The sequence below is a fragment of the Echinococcus granulosus genome (assembly GCF_000524195.1).
Source record: "Echinococcus granulosus chromosome Unknown EG_S00111, whole genome shotgun sequence".
In the NCBI taxonomy this organism is placed as follows: Eukaryota; Metazoa; Platyhelminthes; class Cestoda; order Cyclophyllidea; family Taeniidae; genus Echinococcus; species Echinococcus granulosus.
Genome location: NW_020170491.1, coordinates 18,765 through 29,773, shown reverse-complemented (window position 1 = coordinate 29,773; position 11,009 = coordinate 18,765). Strand labels below are relative to the sequence as shown.

The following is an 11,009-nucleotide window of genomic DNA, read 5'->3' as shown; positions in this document are numbered from 1 at the left end:
ATGGAAATCATGGATTTAGAATCTTTGCCTTCAAGCAAAAGATGCAGTTTCTTATGGGTCACACGTCTCAGAAAAGCTAGGTCAGGGAGGTGGCACCCAGCAAATCAGCCCCTCATGTCACGATCTTAGTAAGACTCCTACCTAAACATTACTAGTAGTATTGCTAAGGTAAAAACGAATCAAGGGTAACTAGTGGGAAGCATAGGCCAGGCATTCAATCAGAGAGGTGGCCACCGAAGATGAAGGCGATGTTGTTCTCCAAATATCACTCAGCCAAACAGGAGAGGATTGAAGAATAAATACAAGAGACGACAACAACTTTAGAGAACGAGTAAAGCACCGGGTAAGAGGATTTCCTCTTGAACTTAATAATTGAAAAGCAAATTTACCTGGCTTCCTTTCTCCCTAGTTCCGTAAGTACTTACACCTTCGCAAAACTAGTTCTCGAACTACCTACCTCAGCTTCTCCTCAGCAATCTAGTCCCCCTTAATCCAGTAACTAATTTTCTACCCAACCAACGTTGCCAGTATTTTACCCCTCCTTCACCAGTTTGGATGCAGTTCTGTTCCATGACTTAGCAGAGTCTTTTTAATTCAAACAAAGACCTTGTATCCTTGGCATAGTGGCTGTCTCGACTGGACGTGGCCAAGACGACAAACATTTCGCTAATTACAACTTAATTGTTCTGGTCGCATTTAGCATTCTCTACGTTCTCCATTTAAGAGGGGGTTCGACCGTACCGGCTACAGTTTATACTGTCATATCTTCCTCAGGACTGCAGAAGATAGTATTATGCGTTAGACACTCTTCCCTTAAGGGCCTAACACTAAAGAGGATGTTGTTGCGAGTAAAGAAGAAGGCCTGTGGAGGTAATGAATCAATAGTGTTAATTTGTTTGACACTTTCAACTGAAGCTCTGGTGCTGAGACGCATTCCAAATGCCTCCTGTGTACAGTCTGAATTGCATTGAAGCCAAGTTAAGGCGTAACGTGCACACAAGGGAGATGCAAGGTATGAAGCGGTTATAAGTGAGGATTGTCTCACAATATCTACGAGGTTCAGCATGACATGTAAAGTGGTAGATGGTGACAGTTTATCCGTGACCACTTCATTTACGAGCGATTACCAAGGTACGACTACTGACATGCCTTAATAAATTGTCAACCTTGTAACATGGTCGTCAACATCTGAGTTGTCATCACCCACCGTATCGGTGTCACGATGTTGCACTTCTGAGCACGAAGCCAGACATCGGTTTGCTTGTCATGCTTGATGCTTGTTAATGTGTTGCATCTTTATAAAATGGCTGAGAATGTCAAAACAAAACCACGGTCAGTCACTCTACCGAGGGGCTTTGAATTACACTAGGACAAAGAAACTGGCTCATCCACTTCTTGGGAGGCTGAAAACTATTATTCGGTTCCCGTATTTGCCCTTGGATCTCTTTTAACTGGACAATAGGTTGCCGTTCTAGCTTAGTGATTTTTTGTGTTTATGATGTTAACCCTTTTCCCAGTAACGTTGTGCTTCCGTAAAACGGTTTTCACGCTCCCCATCTTGGCTATTTTTGCTACGTGCCTCATATGTGACATGTGTCCGTAACAACTAATGCTAACTGGGGTTGTAGCAAATCCAGTTTTGCCCGGTATGACCCAGAGAAAAACCTCGTGCGTGCCTGCAATGAGGTCAAGGTCAAGGACGTTCAAAGTGGTGCAAATTACGTGAGAATAAAATTATCTTGTGTCTCTAGTACCTAGCTGCTAATTGCGTATACAGTAGTGTCCCTCCTGCTTAGTCATGAAAGCGTGTCAGCGTGTTGAAGTTGCTGTGCCTTGATTGCCAACACGGTTTGAAGCTGACTTGATGATGTTCTAACGTGTGTGTCCAACTTCAGGGAAAGTTGATTTGGCCTGATCGACCCCCAAAAGAAGAAGGTCAAATACAGGTGTAATTGGAGAAAATGACAGGACACTCACTGATTAGCCTAAAGCACCTATTGTCACCTCACCCACTTGCCTCTAGTTATCCTCCAATCAACAAATTTAGAGCAGACATTCATTTCCACACAAAAAGTACTGCACCAGCATGCTGAAAATCAAATAGTGAATTAGGAGGAAAAATTACTTAAGTGTGATTTGTTTTGAAGTTGTTAAAGAACCAACGCTTTGAATGGATCAACTCCAACTTGAATGCAGAAGTTGACGTGGCAAGTGATGTGATGTGACGACGTCATGTCTGCATCTCTTAGCTTTGCTGAAGCCAAAATCAGAGGTGGGAAGGGAAGGAGGTTGTGTGCATGTGTACTGTGTCGTTGAGCTAAAGGTCAAGCTGTCTGAGGATAGCAATCGCATCTAGTCAAGCGAAATTACCATGGCCACAGACAATAAAACGCGACTTTGCACATGTACAAATCCCGAAAGATGAAGGAAGCTTCCAACCGAAGGTTGGCACAGATTTTGGTCAACATTAAGCATTACACAGCAAAAGTACCCTATCACCGCTTCCCTTATTCTGACGTTGCAACTGTAAATAGGATATCACATTTGTGCATCCAAATCTAGCATCTCTAATCTAGCAGCTGAGCTGGGGAAATGATCACTTTGTATCATGACGGATAAGCCAAAACTCAACTCGATACATCTCCAGGTGAATCGACGCACTTCCTTTTTATAGATGGTGCAACCCCGCAATGGTTGCTTTCATTTCCCTCTGTCAATGGCAGTCAATTTAGGAAACGCTTGCCATTGGCGTCGTTCGGTAACTTTTCAAATTCTACTCAACGTCCTGCTGGTGTGGAAGTTATTTTTAGACAAGCAGCACAAGACTCCACATCGATCTTCCATTTCATTTTGGTTTTTATAATAGCTTGCTTTTAAGGGTGTTCTAGTTGTTACGTGGAAGTTGCTCAGCATTCTTTGAACAGCCACATTGTTCTCACTCTGCAATCTATGGCCTTTGCTGCTTCTTTTAGGTAGAAACCACACATCCAATCTGCTGGCTCCCATGCATTTTCACCACCAGCAGCGCCCACCCCTTATCCACCCGTCGTGGGAGGCATGAGGTCTAACTGTGGACAATGGTATATTATAACAATACCGCAGCATGAAGATGTGAGATGCAGATGTTTACTGCAGCCAGCTACAGGATAAAGTGCTCTGTTAAGGTTGTCAGTGGTTGTCAGCGATCAGCAACGGTAGACACGGATATCAAAAGCTATACCCTATTTTGCTGTTTGTCTCCGAAGGCTATTGCCATAACTGAAGGCAAAATATTCTGATCCGTTTAAATTGAACTTCCACGTACAACAGTGTACTTTCACAGTGGTACTAATGAAGTCCGTCAGCTGTTTCACCATGGGGGCAAAAAATCATCTAATTCAAACATTATTAATGAATTTTTCCGGATTATCCATCTCTTTGTGAACTCCACCGTTCCATTCTGTGAGATATTGCTCATCATGTCACACGTAGGACGCTTTACGAATGGCGATGTCCTACAGCTATTTTGAGAAGGAGAAGAATTCTCCTAACACCAAAACCATATTGCTTCTTTTTCAATAAAGCTCGATCATCTAGCTAGGCTCTATCCTGATAACAGTAACATGAGGGAGGCATTCCCTCTCCGTCTAGCACATGCATCTTCGTACAGGTATGGTGGATGACCACACGATGGAAGATATCAAAGGTGTCAGGTGCAGCTTCGTTTTATTACTTGGTAATCTGACTATAGTACACGAGGTGACATTGGCAGCCTTCTGATCTAGGTCTTTCTGTACCCAACCACCTACAGATATAAACCCCTGTATTGCTTAGGCTTTGTGTGCAGCCGATGAGATATGAAGTATTGCCTTTTAAGTTAGGGTTTGGCCAACTAACTCTAGTTTCAATGCAGTGTCTGCCTTCCTCGAGGATATCACAGGATTATGCGTGTGGTTCTGTAAAGAACTTTTTCCCTTTCCTAGCACCCACGCTACAGTTCTCAATCCACAAGAGGCCACTACATAATCCACACATTTGTCGATAGACTATCAGCATATCAGACATGTGTGCTACCACATCCGCTTTATTCATTTCACGCAGTTGTTCAATGCTTCCATACCACACGATTGAAGGTGGTGAGGTGGCTGCTTTGTATGTCAGCCACTTCGGCAATGGCAACTACCGCAGATCCTGATCAATATGAGCATATTCGTGCAGAGTCAATAGAGTAAACATTCTGATAACTCGCTACACAGTGATATTTGTCGACGTGAGTGTTAGACTCTGACACCAATTGCATGAAGGCATGGAAGGTAGTTGGACGCTGCCACTTCAACTGTCTGTCTTGAAACGGTTCATCTCGAATCAGATATCTCAACCGTCTCATTTGTGACTTGTGTATTCAGTGGTGATTTACATTTTGACATATGACGCCATATCGGATTGCCACGGCTGAGGCGTAATATGGTGTTTGATGACCCGACGATCACCCTAAGCATCTGCCATGATCATTACTCATGACAAATGTCACGACGATGATCAACTGGGCGACACTCTATGCAGTCTGACTTAATGTCATTTCGTGGCGATGTGTTTAACGAACAGCCGGTGATGTGTCCTTTATGGGATGGCAAATCACCTGGTGGTAACCACTTAACCATCTGCAGTTATATGTGAGATGTCAACTTCCTACTTTAGTTTGGTCCACCGGTTCTTATGCCTTATTCTCCATGGTATAATCAGGTGACTGTAGCAACTTCTCCTTTCCTATTTAAAAAATTTACAATTGCGAAGCCCTTATCATTCTTTGTATGACAATTGCTTTGGGATTCTCAATCAGAGATTGGGATGATGTGGAGTGGAGTTAAGGAAATCAGACTATTGCGAAGAGCAATGAAGAGCAGACTGTACACATTTGGAGTCGATTAAACAACTTTATTCCTTTTGGAATTCCTCAGAAGATGTATAGTGATCCTTTTGTAAATTCATTTCTGCGCGCTAATTATGCGAGTATCTTAGCAATTGTGAGCGCAAGAAAATGGATTCTAATGATTTTTAAAGGTGTCAATTCTGTAACTAGCATTATCTAATTTGAATGCTAGACATGAGTGGTCAATTTCAGTCAAATGATAGACCAATCACCATACACGGATTCGATTCTCATTTGACACTGATTGGAGGCGAGTGATGGTTGAGTGGTTGGACGAATAGAAATCAATTTGGTCTGACTCAGCCATGCCAAACCAATGATAAACAAGGATCCTTATTTGGTAGCCGCTTAAATAGTGCATGTTTCACTCTGTATCCTCGTATTATCAGACGTCACTCACCACAGGCATTAGGTTCAATGATGGGCGACTTCAATCCGGTCGATTCTGGTGAGTGCCATTTCTACGTAGTTGACTGTTCTAATGTTTGAGTATGATGCCTAGTAAGTGACCCCTGACTTGAAGTAAAATATTGTCCTAATTGGTCCTGCAGAACATGTCGATACAGCATTGATTTGTCGTGTGCCAATTTACTGCTTTACTGCTTCACAATGTACGGTAATACAAGTGATGTTTTAAGGACTAGTACTTGTCAACCGCACTGAATGCGTACATGTCATTAGTTATGCGTATGTGATACACACCAAGTGTGACATCCATGTGCAGCAGCACTGCTCTTCATTCACCTTCTAAAGCGAAATACGTCCATGTTTGAAGAGGTGTAGCTATTACTTCGAGGAATGATTTCGCGTTGCGGCTTTAAATGATCTTGTGACATTGCAGCCTTCCTAGTGTACTCTTGACCGCATCATTGTGACTTAAGTGGTGAGGTGGGTGCATGCGCCTGTCTGTCTGACACCTCTAACCACAAAATTACATGTCTCTCACCTCAAGTGGAGACTTCCAACATGACATCTACACGACTGGCGTTTTGATGCCTTCCATAAATTGAAACACTGCTTCATTTAAACTGTAGAATACATTGAAACAGTGGGCCTCAATAAGGGTGTAGATGGGGGTAAAGGCGTGTTCATGTTTATGGCATATTTGAGACAAGGAAATAACCCTGTGACTACTGGGCGTCATATCATACGCAGGTACAATCCTTCATCCCATAGAAAGGACACATCTTAGAAATTGGAGTAAGCTACGAACGCTCATTTGTTCGGTTTATTCATTCAATCCATTCTATTTTCTGGAAGCCAAACACAGCCAACACAACAATGCCGATGACTCGGAGAGGTGTGAGGAAGAACCTATCCTCTCTCAGCATTCGATGTGCTCCTTCCACACCTACAAATGGGACGAGTTTAAGGAGCACTGGCAATGTGAAGTGGAAAAGCGGGCCAGAAAGGAAGCAGAAGGCAGCTTTCCAGGCACGTCCAAGAGGCGCTCAGAATGCAGTGCACGAAAAGTGGAGCAATCTGAGCAGTTAAAACGATTTCGATGCTCATTTTGTGGCTACCGGTCTAATTGGAAGTCAGATACCGGCAAGCATATTAGGGTTGCCCACCCCCAACTCTCGAATGTCATCATCCAAACCTTGAGTCCCAAGACAGCGAGAGCATCGCTATCAGAGTACTCCAGTGTGCTGAGAGTTCAGAAGCAGAACGGACGTAGAGAGGGCTACATTCGGCCCTACATATGCTCCGTCTGCGGATACAGGTGAGCGAATTCTTTGAACAATGCTTTATGGATGCATGACAAAGTCTGTCGCGTTAAGTTTGACAATCCGTAACCCATGCCTTACATTTGCTTAGAAGCAACTGGACTACCGATGTGAAGAAGCATATCCAAAATATACACTCTGGCAAGGGAGTGGTCAAGAAGTTAAACACCGAAGAGGCGAGTAGCACCATCGATGAGTACTTGTTACGAAGAGGACGGAATCGGAGTGTTTGCCACACCACTGGACATTTAAGTGGCACAAAGAATGAAGAGGTGGGACACTACTTAGCACTACAGTAACTAGCTGATATATCCCACACAATGTCATTTCATCACTTGACTGATTTTGACGTTATTTGCAACATTAACAGCCTAATCACTATCACTGTGGTACCGCAATCGCAAAATCTGAATGTTTAATTACAACTTCTTTAAAACGGGTGCCTTGTAATTGCCACCTTTAGCCATCTCCCCATTTTCCACTACTCGAAAAGGCCCCTTTTAACAAAGTAGCTGTCACAGGAAATAATTACACTTGCGTTAGTCCACAGGAAGTGATTTAGCTCAAGGAGAGTTATTGGAGGTTTGTGATGCGTGCTTCTAGCGTCTAGCAAACAAAGGCAAATGTGGTGGATAACCGGATCGTTCTGCAGTATTCTAATACAGTTACTAAAATGTTCCATGTTCTTGGTGCAGGTGGTCGAGTCTGAAAGAGCACAGCAAACACCCATGGTGGAGCCTCTCTTGACCGATGGCGTGGTGTCACAGTGGCAGTCGCCCTCTTCACTGTCACTGCCATTGTCTCAGCCATCCCCACTACCACCGCTAAACCAGGTGGGAACGTCAAATCACCGGAGAAAGGGTCGAGCACCGCGACGCTTGACGGTGGTGGCGTTGGGTCCAGAGAGTGACCGTGTATCCTCCCCTAGACGAAATGGGGAAGAGGCAGCTGACAGTGAAAGACATGGCTGAAATCCAGGCTCAACTGTACCACAGCAGCCAGAAGCAGGGTGCTTTCTTTAAAACTGCAGTTTAGATGAGGCCGGAGCTTGTGGACAGCGTTGATTCCCCTTTTTCTACTATCAACCACTCAGACTTCCACAGTTTTGCTCCCGCTATCTAAATGCCGGGTTTTCGTTGTGATATTTTTCTAATTAAAATCTGAGTTACTTCTGTGGAGCGAGTTTTACCTTGTAGACGAGAGGAGACCTCATCATTTGTACGAAATCTAATGGTCTAATGAAAGTCCCTTGGCTGACGGTCTGGTCTTAGAGGTTTTCTTGCGATTCGAATAAGGTGTGGATTGTATTCCTCCATTGCATTATGAGATGGATTGAAGCACTTCGAGAGCCAAAATAGTGGATAGGGGTTTACACATGCCTATATCACTGCTCTGGTAATGACACGGTTCGTAGACCCATCATCCGGTTGAAATGAGCACAGAGGAGTGTCCTTTAGATAGGTTTTGCAAAGTTAGGTGGGTGGGTGATCGAGCGAGTCAGGGCTTATTGTCACTTGCTAAAATTAGCTCAATCAGTTTCAACTAAGTCAGTGGATAGTGCCACTTCATTGAGGGTGTCGCCACTTTTCTGCTGCTGCTCCGCCATTAAATTTGGCAGTAATGGGCAGAGAAATTGGAAATGTGGTGTAATTACTCCATCATCATGTGCCACCTAGGCGATGACGTGATTGAAGCAGGTAGGTGAACGTCAAGGGATATAAATGGAATAAATGACGTTACGAATGTAGTGATCACGCAGCACACTTTTATTGCTCAGAAGGAGATTTGGAAAGGTTATGAGTGAAATCCCAGGCGTCACTTATCACGTCAACGAACGTCCCCGTGTAGTAAAGCATCACTTTGTTCTACTGACAATGGAGAACTTGGTCCAAGTCGATCAGGAGTCGCGGTAGTCGCTATGGCCAAAAAGTTTGGCCTTTATTCATGTAATTTGGAAAAGTGTAAGATGTTTATGAACAGGATCAGATAGATGTGAAGAAACGGGCGCCTGGTCTGAGTGTTAGATTTTGCCATGAAATGCATGAAGGTATGATAGTTGGCTAGACGCCGCTGCTTCAACAAACTATTATGGATTCGGCTAAACTCGAATCAGATGTCTCACCTATCTCAATTGTCACATCTGCATTTGGTGGTGAGTCATGCGCTAGCTTATGACGCCACACTAGTATACCATGAGTGAGGGGATTAAGTGGTGACTGATGTCCCGATAGTTGACCTGAGCATCTGTCATCATCATTGCTCATGATGCTTCTTGTGGTGATGGCTCACTTAGTGTTACTACACAATTTGACTTAATGTCATCTGAGAGGATGTGCTTAACGGGTGATCAGTGAGGCGTACTACATGCAACAGCAGGTCATCTGGTGACAACTCCTTGGCTATCTAGAGCAGAGTATATCTTGTATCACAGATCTCGTCAATAAGTGATTTGGCAGCGGACCCCTCGGTTTGCCCAATCTCACCATGATCACTAAGTGTAGGTGATGTCGTGTGTCAAATTACTCTCCTGTCCACTTTTTCTAAAGTCATCTTTTCCATGGTGGAGTCAGGTGACTGGGATTACCTAAGCATTCTCTTTTAAGAACTCGCACCTGCACAACCCTTGCGATTTTTTGTTTATTACCTGATCTAGTATTTCCAACCAGAAATTGGGGTAGGAGGGTAGGGTTGCGCACAGCGGGATAAAACTAAATGGACTTTATTTTGTTGGAATTGAGCTGAATATGTTCAGTGTAATGTGTCTCAAGGTTATTCAGTGTAGCGTTAAAGGGCGTTAGTCATAATGGACGTGTAAATGATAGAGCTGCAATTAGTTTGCTGGTTGAGCGATCCATTAAATGCAATGAGGCAGGAATGGCCTCTGAGACTGCAGGCGCCTTGGGTTCCTCTTCCTCACCTCTACTCCTTTCATAACGAGGAACGCTACTGTTACTGATGGCGTGGGACAATCGACATACCAGTCATTAGGGTACAAACAACAATGGCAGTGTGTGTGTACGCTGAATAACGTGTGGCAATGAAAGTAGGCCAACAACACACAGATGTCTAGTCGTAGGAAATCCTTTAAAATTTGTATTTTATAATGACATGCCTATCAAAATAATGCTTTCTCTCTTTACTAAAAATACTGCAATTATCCATGTAAGCACTTAGCTGGTACGTGTAACTCCCGATCCTGGATGATATACACATAACCAGTTGCAAAATTGGTTGAGGAAGCAACAATTTTGTGTTTAGTCAAAGTGTGTTGAATGAAAAACTGATTTACTACTACTCGCATTTGTTTAGGTAATATATATTTAACCCAAAATACTGTAAAATAAGTAGCTGATTTTGTCAACATTGGACTTTATCAGGGCATCGACTATTAGTCCATATACCTGTCTAACTAACATCCATCCATTTCACATGTATTTGATTTACTTAGAATGAGATGGATATCCGTGGGCAATTGCTGTATCTGATTCAACAGTACAGTTAAAGTTGTCTGTTGATTTAGAGACAATTTATAGTGAAAATGCAAATGAATGCTGGAGTATGTCTGCAAGACTATGTAAATGAAATAATTGACAGTCATCTTTCTGGTCTTTTTAAAGGTAGTTAGGCGAATACAGACTGTTTCTGCACTTCTACATACCTTCCATTTAAATACATTATTTTTACTCCGAATGCCAAAAACATCCACATTTATTGCATTTCCGTTGCCCCAATGCATGCCTCATTAGACCGTAGATAATAGACAGGTCTGCTCACAAGCGAGAAATTATAATCGACTTACAAGCATTGGAGAAATATCGTGCGGACAACAGGTAGGATGAGGATGCGGATAAGTGAAAGGGGTATTCCGTTGCCCAAACTCGAACCACAAATAAAAAGTACTGCTATTAGTGTCTACTTACTCAATTAGTAAACCAAGATTTCGTGATTTTTAACGATGTATTTTGAAATTACCTTTTGATTTTGTTCAATTCATTTATTACTGAAGCACAATAAGTTATCGATGTAAAAATTAAAATAAGAAAGATTAAGTGTCTGTTCTGCCATGGCTACACTGACTGCATTGTGATCATCTCAGTGGATGAAACCCGCTTGCAATCTAATCACTCTGGTGAATAATCCATGCTCCAAAATATTAATTATTACCAACTGTAAATAACTGGTACGATTTGATGACCATTTGTTAGTAAATTGCAGTTATTAAAGGTCGATTCTAACTTACCATTTGGTAAAACTAAGCTAACGTGAGATTTGATTTAACGAGGCATTAGGATTGGTTAGTGAAGGCGAGTCCATCATCATGCCGAGAATATTCAAAATATTAAGGGTGTTACCAAGCCAATCAGTGCTTGCAA

At 42.8% G+C, this 11,009-nt stretch overlaps 1 protein-coding gene across 1 annotated transcript; it reads left to right on the top strand. All coding sequences in view use genetic code 11, as the record gives it.

Moving 5' to 3' along the window:
• Window positions 1-5,329: 5,329 nt before the first annotated feature.
• On the top strand, window positions 5,330-7,607 carry EGR_08574 (Transcription factor Ovo-like 2; the record flags this gene model as incomplete). Its single annotated transcript, XM_024497823.1, has 4 exons — window positions 5,330-5,357; window positions 6,170-6,632; window positions 6,728-6,908; window positions 7,332-7,607. 4 exons carry the CDS (start codon window positions 5,330-5,332, stop codon window positions 7,605-7,607), a joined length of 948 nt encoding a protein of 315 aa, XP_024347744.1.
• Between the last annotated feature and the right edge of the window lie 3,402 nt (window positions 7,608-11,009).